Source organism: Nelusetta ayraudi, unplaced genomic scaffold, assembly GCF_046127955.1.
Source record: "Nelusetta ayraudi isolate G7.1 ecotype Tasmania unplaced genomic scaffold, CSIRO-AGI_Nayr_v1 ptg000017l, whole genome shotgun sequence".
Taxonomy (NCBI): Eukaryota; Metazoa; Chordata; class Actinopteri; order Tetraodontiformes; family Monacanthidae; genus Nelusetta; species Nelusetta ayraudi.
Genome location: NW_027466067.1, coordinates 3,584,849 through 3,602,336, shown reverse-complemented (window position 1 = coordinate 3,602,336; position 17,488 = coordinate 3,584,849). Strand labels below are relative to the sequence as shown.

The 17,488-nt window shown below is 42.6% G+C and overlaps 5 protein-coding genes across 6 annotated transcripts; 1 reads left to right on the top strand and 4 right to left on the bottom strand.

Moving 5' to 3' along the window:
* Positions 1 to 346: 346 nt before the first annotated feature.
* On the top strand, positions 347 to 2,952 carry LOC142887293 (uncharacterized). The gene is made up of 5 exons (XM_076024809.1): positions 347 to 481; positions 1,125 to 1,306; positions 1,418 to 1,628; positions 2,545 to 2,647; positions 2,740 to 2,952. Exons 2-5 carry the CDS (start codon positions 1,128 to 1,130, stop codon positions 2,856 to 2,858), a joined length of 612 nt encoding a protein of 203 aa, XP_075880924.1. The 5' UTR covers positions 347 to 481; positions 1,125 to 1,127; the 3' UTR covers positions 2,859 to 2,952.
* Positions 2,953 to 3,137: 185 nt separating this feature from the next.
* Positions 3,138 to 4,933, bottom strand: c1qb (complement component 1, q subcomponent, B chain). Its single transcript, XM_076024808.1, has 5 exons — positions 4,779 to 4,933; positions 4,323 to 4,482; positions 4,009 to 4,240; positions 3,674 to 3,791; positions 3,138 to 3,461 (listed from the first exon to the last, which is right to left on the bottom strand). The coding sequence occupies exons 1-5, from the start codon at positions 4,779 to 4,781 to the stop codon at positions 3,255 to 3,257; spliced, it is 720 nt and encodes a 239-aa protein (XP_075880923.1). The 5' UTR covers positions 4,782 to 4,933; the 3' UTR covers positions 3,138 to 3,254.
* Positions 4,934 to 7,160: 2,227 nt separating this feature from the next.
* On the bottom strand, positions 7,161 to 10,212 carry c1qc (complement component 1, q subcomponent, C chain). Its single transcript, XM_076024807.1, has 7 exons — positions 10,067 to 10,212; positions 9,638 to 9,753; positions 9,504 to 9,566; positions 9,160 to 9,313; positions 8,841 to 8,981; positions 8,632 to 8,758; positions 7,161 to 7,365 (listed from the first exon to the last, which is right to left on the bottom strand). Exons 2-7 carry the CDS (start codon positions 9,744 to 9,746, stop codon positions 7,231 to 7,233), a joined length of 729 nt encoding a protein of 242 aa, XP_075880922.1. The 5' UTR covers positions 9,747 to 9,753; positions 10,067 to 10,212; the 3' UTR covers positions 7,161 to 7,230.
* A 1,718-nt stretch (positions 10,213 to 11,930) lies between these two features.
* Positions 11,931 to 15,059, bottom strand: c1qa (complement component 1, q subcomponent, A chain). 2 transcript variants are annotated; one of them, XM_076024805.1, is made up of 7 exons: positions 14,927 to 15,059; positions 13,751 to 13,915; positions 13,469 to 13,642; positions 13,133 to 13,209; positions 12,627 to 12,743; positions 12,417 to 12,494; positions 11,931 to 12,264 (listed from the first exon to the last, which is right to left on the bottom strand). In XM_076024805.1, exons 2-7 carry the CDS (start codon positions 13,902 to 13,904, stop codon positions 12,124 to 12,126), a joined length of 741 nt encoding a protein of 246 aa, XP_075880920.1. In that variant the 5' UTR covers positions 13,905 to 13,915; positions 14,927 to 15,059; the 3' UTR covers positions 11,931 to 12,123. The 2 variants fall into 2 exon arrangements, with proteins under 2 accessions (XP_075880920.1, XP_075880921.1); XM_076024806.1 differs by lacking the exon at positions 14,927 to 15,059 and having other exon boundaries at positions 13,751 to 13,919.
* A 167-nt stretch (positions 15,060 to 15,226) lies between these two features.
* On the bottom strand, positions 15,227 to 17,439 carry LOC142887289 (nuclear factor 7, ovary-like). Its single transcript, XM_076024804.1, has one exon. The coding sequence runs from the start codon at positions 17,220 to 17,222 to the stop codon at positions 15,813 to 15,815; it is 1,410 nt and encodes a 469-aa protein (XP_075880919.1). The 5' UTR covers positions 17,223 to 17,439; the 3' UTR covers positions 15,227 to 15,812.
* Positions 17,440 to 17,488: the final 49 nt, after the last annotated feature.

The following is a 17,488-nucleotide window of genomic DNA, read 5'->3' as shown; positions in this document are numbered from 1 at the left end:
TTTAATGTGGCTTTATTAACACTGGGACACATTTGATTGTTTCAGTAAAAGGCATTTAAAAACAGTGTGTATTAATGCACAGGGGCAGAAAAGCCTTCATAAGACAACTTGTAACCTATTGTAAAATGAATAAAGTAGCAATGATAGAAGAAGTAGCCAACTGACCAAAGAGACAAATGTCTCTTTTGTTATGAACTTTATCCGTTTGAAAACAAATAAACTTCATAAAACAAAAACAACAACACATCAGTCAGTACATGTAGGCCCTTTAATGTCATCCGTTGTTGCCATGTGGAAACAGGGGAGGTGCTATTCAGCAGTGTGGTTTCGAGTTTAGTCATTACCCAGCCAGGACCTGTGTGTGTCTGTGTGTGTGTTTCGCACTTGGGTCTCATGTTTCTGTGTGGCAACTGATCTGCGTATCGTTTCCTCGGCGAGAAGCTGATTCCGCTCAACTCTGCATCAGGCTCATGGTACAAAGGTAACGGAGTCACTTGAATGGCAATTGTTGCATATTTTTAATGCAGTTTTTGTGTATGGATTGTAATACAGTGTTTCTTATGGACCTTTTCAATATCAATGGAGCTGCGGACTATACTTGGTCAACAGTGTTTAGGAATTGCAACCCAGAAAATGGCAGAAAAAAAAGACTCAACCTGAAGTTGTACTGTGTTTTTTCACACTAATTATCCTGCAGTTATTGATTAACTTCCAAACAGGCCTTTTTCTATTTCATGCATGATCTGTTTTTTTTATACGCAACAAAATGAAGACTTCTTGAAGTTCAGGAATATATATTGAGGTTGCTGTTTGAAGGAGCAGACTGTTGCTAGGATTCTCTGTGCAAACAGGATTTGCCCTCCTCACAGGTTAAAGTGTAACCCTGCGGCCGAGCCCCCGTCCAGCGGGAGGCGTTTTCCCCTTTGATTCCATTTTCAGTCAAAACAGCTCAAGTTACATTCAAGTGCATCTGTTTAAGTTCAACTGTGTGAAGCAGTTGGAGTTTGGGCAATTTTATCCTTTGAAACGTTGACAGTCTGATCCGCTGATGTTGTTGATGTCGAGTTAAAAGCCGCTGACAAATCACGTGGCCCATTGTGGAGTTGTGCTAAACGTCCCCACAGGCGATGCGCGGCCTGCTGACCACCCAGAGTCAGAACTGCTACCGGGAGCAGATCCAGAAGGAGATGTTGACCCGTCTGTCCTGGAAGAGTCGCTACGCCCGACTCTACCCGTCCTGCAGCGGCTCCCAGCAGCACAGCCACGCACACAACGCACAGCTGCCACCTCTGTCCTCTGAGCCAGGGTGTGTGTGTGTGTGTGTGTGTGTGTGTGTGTGTGTGTGATCTATGTGTGTAACTATTATCTAATGAATCCACCGTGACTAAATATCCTCTCTGTGTGCTCCGCTCTTCAGCACCGTCCTGCCTCCTGTTTCCAGGACACCTGGGAACCATCCAGCTCCTCCCCCTCCTCACCCCCCTCCCCCACAGCACCCCCCCTCTCCTGCTCCTCCTCTGCCCAGTGTCCACCCTTCAGAAGGCCCGGCGCTCTGCACTGCACCCCCGCTGATGAGGCCGGTCTCCCCCCGCACCAGAAAGGCTCTCTATCAGGATTCCTCCCACCAAGTACGACCCTCTGTGCTTTCATTTCCTTACAGCTTGAAGTCTGAAAACCAAGACAAAAACCAAATTCCACGTCGCTATTTACAAAGATAAAAATGAGGCGCAAAAGGCACCAGCTGAAAACTATCAGAAATTAGAGAGCAATTCTGCCCCTCGTCAGCGCAAATCAATATCAGCTGGTTCAACATAAGCTAAGACATACCTAAAATTGTGTGCTCAATGCGACTGATTAAATTATGAAAAAAAAAAAAAAAAACACAAAAATTCCTTTCTTTCTTATTTAAGTCAATGGCATTTGGTCGTTGCTTAACACACAAAAAATAAAGTGCAAGTTCCTGCTAATTTCCCTTTCCTGTCTTCAAGGTCAAGTGTGTAACACTTGACTTGATTTATAATTTTTAATTAGTAAAAAAAAATTATTCCCATAAATGCATTAACAAAATTGTATAATTGCAGTACAATAAAAGTAACTTGGTTTTCCTATACCCTTTGAATGGTTCTCATATACATAGAGGAATATATATATATATATATATATATATATATATATATATATATATATATATACATATATATATATATATACATATATATTTAGTAAGGGTTTTCCTCCCAGTTAGCTGCCGTCTTGCACCGCCATATTTGACAGCACATTTCGTATTTATCGTGACTGCTCGCGTCTTCAAATAAACCATCGAAGAAGAAGGTGGACGAGCTATCCAGTTTTGGGTGTGCAGGCCACTGTAGCTCACTGGCAAACTCAGGAGGAGAAGGGGGACAGTGAAGTGAAGTGACACTGCAAATTAAAATGTGACCACCTGGTGTCGCTGTTTCTTCTACAAAATCTCAAAGTATTACACACTTGACCTTTAAAGCGTGTATTTTGAAAGTCACGTGACGTTAACGTGTGCTGCTGCAGGTGAAGGGCCGGCGGCTGTACCTGCAGAGACGTGGCGAGAGGAGACCCGAGGAGAAGTTTGACTTCCCTCTGCTCTCATCGTGGGAGTACGGCTGGAGGCTCGGTGAGTGTTGGTCCTGCTGCCCCCAGACCAGTTCCAAGTCCTTCGGGACTGTTGCGTCCCACCGGAGTGAAGCTGCGTGTCGCCCCCTGCAGGTGACTATCCTCTGGACTACAAAACCCCCTGCTGTGCCAAGTCGTCCGTGGTGAAGAACACCTTCTACGCCAGGAACGGCGTGTTTAATGTCCCTTCGGCCACCGACACGCTGGGCTGAAGTTCAGCTGTTTGGACAGCAGAGGTCGCTGTCTGTTCAGATGGGACTAAATATATGCATTGTGTCTTATACTGTCATTTCATTGTAATTCCATTTTTTTGTTCACTTAGTAGTTGTTCACGTAGTTATTCTTGTTATAAAGATGCAAAAAATAAATAAATGTAGAAACAGTCTACACAAATATGTAAACCCCTTGGCAGATGTTTTCAACTGAAAACCATGAAGTCCTATTTGAATTGCTACATGTTACTAGCATGGATATGAGCTTCAAGACAGACGTGCCACATATGAATCACTTTATTGTGAGAAAAATCAAATCAAATCATTTCAACCCTCGCATTTCAACCTTTTCCCAAAACCGTAAATGATAATAGTGGTTCAGATGCATCCGGGGCTTCAGGCTGTGGGGTAGATCAGGAGGCCGGTGAAGGTGTGGCTGGTGCTGGACTGACTCACAAGGGTGTTGAACCTGGTGGCTTGCAGTGACACTGTGTCTCCGGCCTGCAACCCCAAGACCGCTGAGCCGGAGGTCACCAGAAAACCCTGAGATGTATCGCAGTTTGTCACCATCACGTCGCTGCCCTTCATTAGCTTCAGGCACACCTGGTTATAGACAAACACAAATCCACACCTCAAACCTTATTGATGTTTGTTTTGGTATATGTTAATGTGGGGCAGCAGTAAAATCACAAACAAGCATGTAGAATGTAAATAAATGAGACTCATTGAATACACAGAGGAAATGAAAGAACAGAAGACAGAAATATTGTTCGATTCGCTTCCCAATTTAGCGCGAAGCAGCTCTTTGGACTCACCCTGCTCTTTGCTGAAATGTGGTAGCTGATGAAATAGACGCCACTTATGGTGCATGTGAAAGTTCCATTTGTCAGTGGTTCGCCTCTGTGCTGTTGCTCCAACTCTGGCCGAATCTCTCTACGGAGGGGGTCAAACACAGTCATGAAAGTTTGTAAGGCACATATTTATGATCTATAAATCCTGTGATATGCATTTAGTGGATGAAAATATCTCGATAACTGCATAACAGTTTGCCGTTTCAAATGTCCTGTCACCTAAACCAATCATTTTCCTTTTCTGTTTTGTCTCAGTCCTGTTGACAATAACGGTCATTTACATTTCTGCTCTCACTGACCTGTTAAAGATGAGGGCAGTTTCTAACTCAACAGCTTCTGTATTCTCCCGTTTGTAGGAAAAAAAAGAAGCCGGTCGGTTGTTGGGATTGAAGGGGTTTCCCTTCTCTCCTTTCGCGCCAGATTGACCAGATCTTCCATCAAACCCTGGTTCACCTTTCAGACCAGACCGTCCTGGCGGGCCCCAGATTCCTTGCTTCCCCTTCTGGGCCCCGGCTGACCCAACCACATCACCTGTACACAGAGAGACTCTCAGCACATCACTCAGGTGTTAAATCTGAAGTCAAGTGTTATCTGATGTCTTGGATGAACTCACCAGGATCGCCCTTCTGTCCCGTCTCACCATCAAGTCCATTGTCACCATTTCTTCCTGGTATCCCAGGAATCCCTGGGTACCCACAGTGTTGTGAGCCAACCAGTCCGAAATTGAGCAGGAATAATATAACTGCAGCCCTGCAGCTGAGCCACTGGAGGGCCTAAATTAACACACACACACACACACACACACACACACACACACACACGCACGCACGCACACACGTTTTGGGGTTGATTGAGTCCTTGAATTTACTAAACATTACATTATGATGACCAGAACTTTGTCTGAAAACAGCAAAACATATTTACATTACATACGTTTAATGTTAGCAAAATGCCAGAATTCCAGTTGTTGTTGTTGTTTTTTTTAAAAGACATTCAGGAATACAGATATTCTTTGTTGCTAAGCGATAATAAGGATATTTCTATGTACACATGAAAAGAAAAGTCTTACCATTTGCAGATGATGTAGTTACAATGAAGTGAGTCGCTGATAGTGAGCACTGGTGAAGTGCAGTCCTGCTTCCCTGCAAAAACAGCAGCTTAGTCTTGACAAAAAAAAATATGAGGAAGTGAAAAGACCAAATTGCTATTTCATTGGTTTAAGTATTCCACGGTGACTTGAGTGGGAAGTGTGATGTTCTTACCATCCTAAGTTTGAACATACATTTTGGTGTACAAGTAGATACACTTTGGGAAGCACACTTTATTTACTATTCCTACTCTACCCTTTTAGGCAAATGTAAGTTGCCTAAATGGGCTTTTATCAACAGTTGTAATTGTTGATAAATGTAATGCATGCTATGCTGCATGATGCTGGAATAAATACAGAAGAAACCTCTTTAAATGCAACTCCAACTAATGCATTTAAAACTATAGTCAAATATCGATAAGATAAAGAATAAAGTGCCTGGTGTTCAGTTTTTTTCAGGGTGGCAAAAATAATGACAGATGAAAACAATAGACTGTATTCATCAATGTCCTCCAACAAGTTATTAAAACGATTCCAAGAGTGTGTCTATGCAATTAGACTTACAAAATCAAGAGAACTCAGAGACCTCAACTCAAATGATAGTTCTGTGGTATTCTTTCTCTATTTTTGTAATAACTTCCATTTACTCAAAAACAATTATCATAAGAGGAAGTGAAACAGTTTCGCAGGAGTCAGTAAAAACACAATATGATAAAAAAAAATAATAAAATTGATGATAAAGCATCATTCCATGGATCTGATAATATGACATTAACAGTTTGTTCTGTTTCCCCTCTGAACTTCCCTACTGTTGTTGCCAAGAAAACACCCAAGTTTCTTGGAAATGGGTTATAAATATCTGCGTGGATGTCAGTACCAGTTCTACAGAACCAGTTTGTTGAGTTTAATGATTCTAATGGTCTTTCTTTTTTTTTTTCAAATATTAGGTTAATAATAGCTGTTAGACAAAAAAAATCCAATCGGTTGAAACAGTTAAGTGATAGTTGACGCCAAAAAACATCAAATTAACCAGTAATTCTATGTGAGTGAATCTTAATGTAGTGCAGATAATAATAATAATAATAATAATGATAATAATAATAATAATAATAATAATAATAATAACGCTTCAACCTGTTCTATGTATAATCTATCTATGATTCAGCAAACATTTCTCCAAACTGACAGGTTTATCAAAACAAGTTTAGAACAAATCAAGTGTCTTCAGTGTATATGGCATCAAACACATATTCTTTTCTGTGCTTTGTTGCACGCAGAGGCTATGTTAAATTATATGTACAAAAGAACATATTGATACACCTACAAAAATAAACATGCAAGACTTGCTACTTTATCATGTTTTATCTCAAATTCACTGATTTAGTCGAATATAAAACGGTGCAAGTAATGTACAGAGCAAGGAACAACATGTTACCTCACAACATCCAGCGACTGTTCTCCGACAGAGATAGGAGCTACAGGCTCAAGGGACAACTCAATCTAAAAGTTTGTACAATACACTCAACTAAAAGAAGCTTCTGTATTTCAATAATCGGGGTTAAACTATGGAATGGTCTGAACCTGGACACCAAAGAATGTATAAACTTGGGACTATTTAGGATAAAATACAAAAATATAATATTCAGTAGGTACAATAACGTAGTACACTAATTTTGTATTACTATTATCATTATTCTGGTTATTATTAATATTGCTGTTGTTGTTTTAAAAGTGTTGTTATAATCATAATAATTATTACAACTATTATTATTATTATTTTTGTTGTTGTATTATTGTTCTATTATTACAAGTAATATTACAATCAGTCTACATATGAATATACAGGAATATCTATCTGTATCTATATTATATATATAAATATTTATATATTATATCTATATAGACTTATAAGATTTCTCCAGTACTTGCACAGCTGAAGTCCAGCACTATTTTTATTTATTTATTTATCTTGTTTTATTTTTAACTGGAGTTGTCTTTTGTTTAGATTTGTCTTTGGTTGTTCTTTTTGTTGTTTTCTGTTTTGTTGTTTTCTGCTTTCTGTTATCTAATCGTATATATTTAATTTAGTTCACAAGCTTGTATACTTATTTAAGTTGGGGGTAGGTACATATAAGTTTTTACTTCTTCCTACCCCTTTTCGAGCATGACCAATATTATTTTGATGTATTTTTCACTGATGTTTGATTACTTATTCTATTATTATTATTTTTTTTAATATATATATATATGTATATGTTTTTCTTTAAGTTTTCTTTCATATGTTTTGGGTTTTCTATCCCTCTTATTTTCTTATTACTTTTCATGTTCGAAATAAATAAATCAATCAAATCAAAAATCAATCAATTTGATGAAGAGATGAATCATTTTATTTTGCCAACTTGTGAGTACAGGATTGTTAGTAGCTAGTAAGGGCTTAGTGGGCTTGCATCAGGAAGCCAGTGAAGATGCTGAAACCATTTTTTAGTCCTGTCATTCCCCTGTAGTCTTTGGTCTCCAACCAAACTTCCTGATCGCTGGACAAGTAGACTGCCAGACCACCGGAAGTCACCTGGAATAAAACACAGCACAGATCTGACTACGAGCATCTCTATTTAACATTGAACAAAGGAATTAAAGTCAAGTATTCTAAATTGTGATTTCACAAGTTTGGACTAAAATTGTCAGGATTTAGTGAAATCTTGTCATACGAACATGACTGTCATGTCATGTCATAATATATGTATGTTTTTTGCAATGGGCTAATGTAACTGAATACTCTTTAGGCTCAGGTTTGGAGACTCAATCCATCCATCCATCTTCTACTGCTATCCGGAGTTGGGTTGAGGGGGCAACAGACTCAGAAGAGATGTCTCCTCCCGGTGGGACATGCCCGGAACACCTCTCCAGGGAGGCATCTGAAACAGATGCCCGAGCCACCTCAACTGACTCCTCTCGATGTGGAGGAGCAGCGGCTCTATACCAAGCTCCTGCCGGGTGACTGAGCTGTCCCTATGGGTGCGCCCAGCCACCCCTACGGAGGAAACTCATTTCGGCTGCCTGTATCCACGATCTCGTTCTTTTGGTCATTACACAAAGCTCATGACCATGGGTGAGAGTGGGAACGTAGATCAACCGGTAAATCGTGCAGCGACTGCATCACTGCAGATGCTGCACTGATCCGCCTGTCGATCTCATGCTCCATCTATCCCTCAGTTGTGAACAAGACCCCTTGTGAACAAGATACATTCACCAGAGGCAGGCTCTCTCTCCACCGACACGGAGAGGGCAAGCCACCTTTTCCGGTCGAAAACCATGGCCTCGGACTGTCCACATGTTTTGTGGATCTGGAGAAGGCGTTCCACCGTGTCCCTCCACGCATCTTGTTGGGGGGTGCTCCAGGAGTATGGGGTGTGAGGCCCTCTGTTAAGGGCCGTTCAGTCCCTGTATGATCGGAGTAGGAGTCTGGTTTGCATTGCCGGCAGTAAGTCAGACTTCTTCCCAGTGCATGTTGGACTCCAGCAGGGCTGCCCTTTGTCAGCGGTTCTGTTCATTATGTTCATGGACAGAATTTCTAGGCAGAGCCAAGGGCTGCAGGGGGTCCGGTTCGGGAACCACATGATTGCGTCTCTGCTATTTGCAGATGATGTGGTCATGTTGGCTTCATCGGGCCAGGACCTCCAGTGTGCGCTGGCGCGATTTGCAGCCGAGTGTGAAGCGGCCGGGATGAGAATCGGCACCTCCAAGTCCGAGGCCATGGGACTCAGTCATTTTTGCATTTACATACCAAAAATGAAAACTTCTCTAAGAATGTAAATGTGTTTTGTTTTGTAGGTACCTGTCTTTTGCTGCCACGGTGGTCACAGAATGACGCCAGCAGCGTGTCATCCATCTTCATTAAGATGCACAGTTTGTTGTTCAGAGATGCATGGTACACAAAGTAGTAAGTTCCAGCGACCCGGCATCTACAACACACAAAGTGTATGAGGTGTCTGAAAACACATTGTGTCCAGCGTATGTTTTTATGGCGACAACTTGTGTTTGAACCTGAAGTGTCCAGTCACAGTGTTGTAGTCATTGTTGACATTGGTGATGACTTTAGTGAACCGGATTGCGGAGGCTCTCGGTGGATTGTCGTCGGTTATTCTGGCGACACTGAAGGCCACCTTTTGTTGGACACCAGCAACCCTGCATTCACAACAAAGTTTACATTATTCTACCACTCAGAACACATTAAATGGGAGCGGCTTTTAAGTGGCATTCAGCCTTAAAGCAGCATTACGTAGTTCAGCTGCCACACACTGCAGCTGCTGAGTTTGTTTAAATTGAAGTTCAAAAACAATGAAGGCTACTTCCTGTACATTACCCTGGCTCTCCTGGCTCTCCTGGAGGTCCATCTGTGCCTGTGGACCCTGGATTACCCGGTTCCCCGCTCTGTCCTCGTTTTCCCATGATTCCCATTCCTCCCGGCTCTCCCTTTTGTCCTTTCCGAAGGCCAAGGTGGCTGTTCCATGATTCCGCTGTTGTTGGCACAATCGAGAGGTAAGACCTTCTCAATTCAAAGTTCAAATACACGAAAAGTGAACAAATAATGTATCTAAGTTGACAGATACAGCAGCCTGACCTTTTTGGCTCTGCTCGCAACCCTTTTTGTTTAGGCTGAGTGAAAGGTCATTTGAAAAAAAATATATCATTCATTACTTTAATTACCTGGCTCTCCTTTCTCTCCTCTCAATCCATCACGACCATCTTTGCCAGGATACCCAGGAAAACCTTAAGTGTGGGAAGACTGATGATCAGCCAAAGCGATACAAAACTACATGTGTTTGTATTTTTGAACTCACCTGGTAATCCTGGTATCCCGGCTCCTGGACAGGTTTGCGATGAAACCAGGAAGGGTAGGGACAATGAAAGCAGGCTACCGACCAGGAGGTAGTAACCGAGGTGCATCATAGATAATCTGAACCACGGAGGAATGATGGGAAATGATAAAAAGTAGGGTGAAAAAGTGGGTAAAAAGGGATGTTGTCTATCAGTGTGCGTGTTAAATTACTTGAATGAAGAGACAGACAGAAGACCTTAAATCAGCAGAACTGAGATAAGAAAAAATAAATATAAGAATAATTAGGAACAAGTTTGACTGGTCTAAACAATGTCCACAACAATGTAGAAAACTCAAAAACTATTCTCCGGTGAAGACACCATTTGTCAAAATTCAGTGGACTGTAATGAACATGTAGACGTGAAAGATAAAAGACACAATTGCACCTCACCTTTGGGAGCACAGTTTCGATCAACAAAAGCCTCTGCCGTAGTCCGTGCCAAGGGAGGCAGCGATGTTGTGTGCTGTGCAGCAGGAGGAAGCCAAAGCAAAACGAGACATTCAGCAGCTTTTTTTTTCTTCTGGGAAAAAAATCCAACTTGTGTCTAGTTCTGCATTTTGGGAGAGAAAAGAAGAAGAAGAAGAAATGTCAATTCCTGAGACAAATTAGATTGAAAACCAGCGCATGGAGGAGACTGAAGGGTCCACATGCATCGAGCCTGCAGGGAGCCTGAAACTCAGCAGCTGGGCTCAAGACCCAGGTCTCAGGTCATGGGCAGACCTTGTACCATCATAGACATTTTATACATAGACAAATATAAAATGAAAGTGATTTGGTGACTTGTCCAGGATGTACCCTGCCTTCGCCCTATGACAGCTAGGAGAGGCTCCAGTAGACCCCTGTGACCCTCGGCTCAAGGAGAAGCGGGTATTGAAAATGGATGGATGGATGGGTTGATTAGGGTGACTGGGGCCTCTCTGTGTGGAGTTTGCATGTTCTCCCAGTGTCTGCTTGGGTCAGGGGTGGGCAAACATTTTGACTGGTAATGGGTTCTAAAATTTGACAGAGGGGCTGGAGCAGGAGCAGAGCCCTGTGATGAACTGGCAACTTGTCCAGGGTGTCACCCTGCTTTTTGCTATGACAGCATGGATAGGCCTGCGGCCCTGAGTGCGGCCCTGAGTGCAGGAGGTGGATGGGATGGATGGATGGGTTGAGTAATCTATTCATGGATATGCAGAGAATTTGTTTTTCTTTCTAAATCAACAAACTCACTACTGTATTGAAGGAAGATTATAATTTCTATCATCGGTTTTATTCTGCGGCAATTTGAAGGGATGTCCAGGCAGCCCTGTAGGTACTTTGGCTGGGAAATGTTGGACACTATTAAGTTTACGGCCACATCTTCCAGATATTTGGTTGCAGCCACACAAGCACAATGGCATCTAATGATTCTAATTTGTTGTTTTAGTACATGGCCACCATTAGCTGCCATTGGGTGGAATTAGTTTCCTTCATAAAGCTTCAGAGGGGTTTGCTAAGTAGAAAATGTCACTCCGTAGACTTGAGTTGAGTAAAAAAAAATGGCCTAATTTTGAATTAGAATTATGAACTATTGTGCTGTTGGTGATGATTTATTGTCAATGAACCAGCCTCCTAAATACACTGGCATTTGGTTAACATTTGTGTGTATTTGCTAATACTAAAATGTGCTGTGAACAGCTTGAAATGAAATGCTCAGTGCCTTCCTTTGACAATGTGACTTAAGATAAATTGCTTGTCATGTCAGCAGTTTTTACCAAAATAATTCTGACAAATAATGGAAGGGTCAACTGAGGATCTACTGAGGTTAAAGTGTGAAAGAAGAAAAACAACATTTTCACTTCCTCATGTTTTGAAGTGAAGTAACTTTCCGTCACGTTCCGTTATATGGAAATGTTGTATAAAAATAAAATGTGACTGCTGACATAAAACCACTTCTGTGGTCAGTGCTGATGCGCCTGATCTTTTTCATTAAACTACCCAAATTTGGGAGCTCCAGTGAGATGCATTTTGTTGCCACTCTGCAACAGTAACAAACAGGCCCCTCTCACTTATCATACTCTTATTTACTTGAGCAAGGACCATTTACAGGAAAGCATAATCAAAGTAAAAGAAGTGTGAAGAGTAAAACCTTGTGTTCTGTCCAACACAATAATTATCTTTGCTTTGCTCACAGAAAAGATTCTGTACGTGTATGTGCATTATATTGTTCTTTATCTTTAAGGATTATTAATATTGTGAAGATCGTGATATTGATGAGATCTCAACATCATCATGCGATACAAAACTTTTATTATGCAACATTTGCAAGTTAGTGAGTCACTATGATAGGAACTGATCCAAACAACAAGCTGGTCTCTATCTTGGACTGAAACATGTGGGAGGCAAAATTTGACAATTCTCAGGGTGGGAACATTTGCAGGAATGGCTGACGTCTGCTGATGCGTTGCTTTCTTTTATTCTGAGTTTCAGTAAAGCAGGAAGCCATTGAAGATGATCTGTTTGGGTTGGACGTCGTTCCTCACGGTGTCTCTCTGATTTTCCTTGAAGGACTCCAGCCAAACCTGCTGCCTGACTGTCAGCTCCAGGACCACCCCGCCGGATAACACCTGGAACGCAGTGAAATCGAGTGATGCAAATAATTTATTCTTCATCAAGCATTAGCAACCAAGTCACTGGAGCCAGCCAGTAAAGTCCCATATTACTTCACTTAGCATACAAGCAGTTGATTAGCCATCAAAAATTCAAATGTTTTACAGACCTGGTCAACGTTTCTGTTGTAATCGCAGAAACTTATTCTTTCGTGAGTGGGACTGACAATCCCTAAGCACATGCTGACCTGAGCACAGAAACACATTGATAAGCAATCACAGTCCAGCTATACAACCAACACATGACTTGCTGTTGTACTCGTGAATGTTCTTCTCGTGTAGCTGAATGAAGCAGCTGCTGGGAGGCAACGGTGACCTACCTTAGACGTGGAATGGAAGCTGAAGTAGTAAATTCCTGCTACTCTGCATGTAAAGATCCCCAAGGCCATGTTAAAGTCGCCGTTCACGTTGAACAAATCTTGCTGGAAAGTTACTTTCTGAAACAACACGACACCGAAAAGGAAGTTCAGTGTTCAGTGTCTAGACGTGATGTCCACACATGGAAGGGAGAGGACACATCACGCACTGGGTAAATTCTACAAAGTCTTGGGGTACAATTAAGGGGGTCGGAGGGCATGGATGATGGGCCCAGCAGTCACGGGGATGGGGGGCAATAACAGTTGTTGCACTATGTATGGGAACGGGGGCCCAAACCCATTTTTAGTCAGTTTACCTAAAATTGCGAACGGTGCCGAGTTGTAAGAGTCAGACAAGTTGTGAAAACGTGTTAATTTAAAACAGGCAGAAGTTTGCAAAAGAAGCGTATAAACAAAAAAAAATCTAAAATACATGAGCAAGTATTTTGAGTAGGGATGACAGAGAGAACCTTGCTGTATGCCGGGTAACTGACGTCTGTCCTGACCACTGAGAAGGCTGACTGACCCTGCTCGGTGGATTGTTGTCCTGTAGACGCACACACACACACACACACACACACACACACACACACACACATGTGAGGTAAATCAAGGCCAAGTGGGAGAACCTGTGCAACATTTTAACTCAAAACAGCTGAATGCTCCCTCGAAACAAATTTTGTCTTGAGGTTTGCGCAGAATTTTGCCAAGTCTCAGTGACATATGTAAGAGGGGTGGTTGATTAAAAGCATTTGGACAGGTTACATAAAGTGTATTAACCATGAATTGTGTCAATGGACTGTTACCATCGCCTATCCTCCTCCCCAGAGGACCAGGGCTACCAGCCAATCCAGAGGGACCTGGAGATCCCACTTCCCCACGGTAACCTTTGGGACCCATGACTCCTTGCGGTCCTGGACTTCCAGTCTCTCCCTTCAGGCCCTGCTCCAAGATTGAATCCACTGGACCACTGCCCTGTGCTGATGGTGAGATAAATCACCCTTCAGTGTCCAATTATCCACTACCTGGCAGCCAATTAAACATCATTCCTTTAGACGCATCCCTCTACATGCATCCAGGTCTCGTACCTGGCTCTCCTTTCTGTCCCTTGACACCGGGTCGTCCATCTCTGCCGGAGATTCCTGCCTGTCCTGGATGGCCATTGCAGTTCACGTCACATTGGCCACTCGCTAGGAGCAAGGTCAGGCCCACCAGAGTTGCCAGGCCGCTCAGGCTTCCCATGGTCCCACTCGCTGGATGAAACAGTCGCTGACATTTCAACAATCACGTCATATAAATCCAAGTGCAAAGGTAACGTGTGGTTCACATATGGGTGTTTTTGCTCTGTGTAGGACAAGGCTTTCGTAGAGCAGTGCTTGGAACCAGGATTTTGTACAGGCGGCATCATCTGTTGTGGAGATGAATATGTTTCGTTTTGCTTTTTTTTAACTATGAGTATAGGCTCAAATCCCTAATGTGCTTTCTAAAGGAAATCTGCTACTGTGTCTCTTTGCAAGAAGGATATAAGATGCCTGAAATATTGCAAAAATCTCTAAAATTTAGATAAGAAAACGTTGCAAATTTTATGTAATGTAATGTAAAATATGTAAATGTGTATAAGTATCATCCACTGTTGGCTTGTCAAGTGACTTTTATACTTAGTCCTGCTCCATGTTAAAAACCTAAACCATAGATTCTACACAACATACTATTTTATTTTTTGTTAATCTTTTTGCAGCGGTGGTCACACACTTGTTGACATTTGAACAGTCTAAGAGTGCAATAATTTAATCAAATTCCTATCAACGGCTAAATGGCAAAAAATAACACTTAAATACATGTTCAAGAAAAAAAAAGTAATTTAAAACAAGTGGTTTAATAGAATAATGAAAATGTAATTCTTAAAGAATGTCCATATGGTGAAAAACAAATGACTTGAAATGCTGAGAGTTTTCAGCTTAACAAAGAAGACATGACCTGAGACAAGCTGCTCTGACCAAAACCAAAATCCAGAATAATACAACTTTTGATTACAAAACCTTGAAAATCTGAGTTGTTAGCAAAATAATTCTTTTTTGAAAAGACCAAAATATCCTTCAAACCAAACCACAGACAATGAATTTTTCACACAATTTTAATTTAAGTTTACATGATGCTTCACCTCATCCTTAAGGCTTCATGTCAAAGTCACAAACATATTTTGTTTCAGCAAGTGGACAGTTAACGATTACATGTTTTCATCAGCTGTTATTTTTTTTACTCACCAGTGGAGTTTAATGTCAGACACACAGGAAGGGCTGAGAAGAATGGACAGATGAAGACGCGTCTTAAAGCTCTCTGAAAGTCAACTGCCTTCTTGTCGCACACAGGACACACGCGCGCACACAACACAAATTTTCAGGGAAATGAAACTCGTGACCTAACAGATTTGGGAAGGTTTGGGCCAATGGAGATGTGTATTAGGCTTCACAAAGATTCACAGTGTAGACATCTAAACTAAAATAAACCAAAATAAGAAAACTACAATGCTACGTTTCTGGGAAATTGGCAAGAAATGTCAATTAAAATATTTGAAAGTTTTTGATAAGCTATGAGTATTTTCTATTAATAATAATAAAAGAAATACTCAGGCCGTTATTGTAAATAAGAATTTGTTCTTAATAACTTGCCTGATTAAATAAAGGTTAGAAAAAACAATCTAAATAAATAAAATCTATTTATGAAAGAAATCAGAACAGTCCACAACTGCAACAAAAGTGTAAGTGCTGGGTTTGTATCACATAACAGGAGCTCCAAACATCACAGTCAGAAACTGAGTCTTGGGTAAATGAGCTGGTGATGGCTTGAGGTCAGTTATTTGCTATGGAATGCCAAAAGTTTGGCAAGATGGACAGACAAGAATTTAAACTTGAAATCAAGTGAGTGTAGCTGCCACACTTTGCAGTTGCTATAGGCGTTTGTGCTAACTGTCATGTTTTTTCAATGGCAGGATCTGGCCGACTCTCTGGTAGCTGGCAGGTAGGTCATTGCAAAGTCCCGCTTCCATCTTGCAGAATAGACAGACAACACACGACACAAGCACCTGATCACAAAACTAAAATTTGTTCCGTGTTCACAACCTGTCCTTTTGGATGTCACACCACAGTATCATCATGACACCCAGCTGAGGTTCTCCCTGGTCACGCAGATGCTGCCTTGTGATATCCTCAGTGGGAGCTCGCCCAGTGTGCCGATACACGGAAACACTTTGTTTGTGAAAGTGTGCGTGAAGGTGTGAATGTGTATGTTGGCGTCAGGATCCGTGAACGACAGCTTCCCACCACTCCAGTCCAGGTAAACTCGGATCCTTTGCAGCTTCTTCTTCACTCGCAGGACGACGGGCTGATTCCCAAGCAAGCGTGCGGTGTAGCGGTCGTTGTAGAACTCTATTTGCCAGAACCTCGTTTGTTGACCTTTCTTCTTGTGGACAGTCTCGGCCACACCAACAAACCAGGCTCGGTTGTCTCCGACGTTGACCTCCCAGGTGTGGAGGCCCGAGGTGAAGCCTTCCCAGCCCCAGACTGAGCGGTGGGAGTTGATCCTCTCGGGGTTCTGCGGCAGCCTCTGCTTCTCCCCGTGTGTCATCGTGGTCAGGTCATCAGACAGAGTGAATTCTGGGTTGGCAGTGTTGGGATCCAAAATCACAGGCGTGTAAGAGACAAGCTCCTTCATCTTGTTCCAGATGTGGAAGCTCAGGTTCCCCAAGTGTTTGGCGACGTCTATCAGAGCTCCTGACACCAGCTTGGGTTCTTCCAGCAGGGGGCACTGCTGGACTCTTTTCGCTGTGGCCTTGTAGTTCAACATAAAGGACACGTCTTCCGCACTGATCTCCTCCTCTGAGGTCTTGATTGCATCCGAAAGAGCTGCAATGTCTCTGCTCAGAGTCCTGGTGAGCTCCTTCATCCTCTGAGTCTTCAGGCCCTCTTCCTTTCTCAGAGCAGTGATCCTGGCCTCCTCTTCTTCCTCCAGAAACTGGTGGAATCTCCTGAAGTGCTCCTGGATGTGCTCCTCTGTGCACCGGGCCTGGAGCTTTATGTATTCTGCAGTGTGACTAAAGTGCTCTTGGACCTGTTGGAAGAGTTTGAGTGTCTCTTGTAGGGGCTCGCTGTGTTTCTGGAGCTCCTGCCTGTGATGCTCGGCAACTTCATTGATGGGTCTGAATTTGTGGTGGCTGTGGGCTTTTGAGTCTCTGCAGATGAGACACACTGGCTGCTGGTGGTCCAGGCAGAAGAGTTTGAGCTTCTCAGAGTGCAGACTGCACACAGCCTGATGTCCTGCTCTGGCTGTCTGGTCTTGCTCCAGCTGGAGGGTTTTACACAGGTTCTTTAGGGCGAGGTTACAGGGCGGATTACTCCTCGAAGATCTCCTCTTACAAACCGGACAGTCCTTTATCGACTTTCCTTTCCACCAGGCCTGCAGACATTCTTTGCAGAAGCTGTGGCTACACGACAACACCACGGGATCTTTAAAAAGGTCCTGACACACAGGACACACCAGATCCTCCATGCATCGCAAAGACATCCTCACTATGAATGAGGCAAAACACAATGGCGCCGTGCGGAACAGAAAGTCATCCGTGACTGTGTACAGAGTTTCTTTGTACCTGTTTCTTGTCCTCTCACATTCACACTGTGGTATTTAGTTCCTCCACTGGCTCCAAAATCTTCAGACTCTCCTTCCCTTAGGAAAAGGTATGCACAAGCACAGATTCCTCTTTGACTCTCTCCGTCGCTCTGTGTGCGGGTAAAACCGTTTCCTTATTTTTGTCAGGTGAGCAGGAGGCGGAG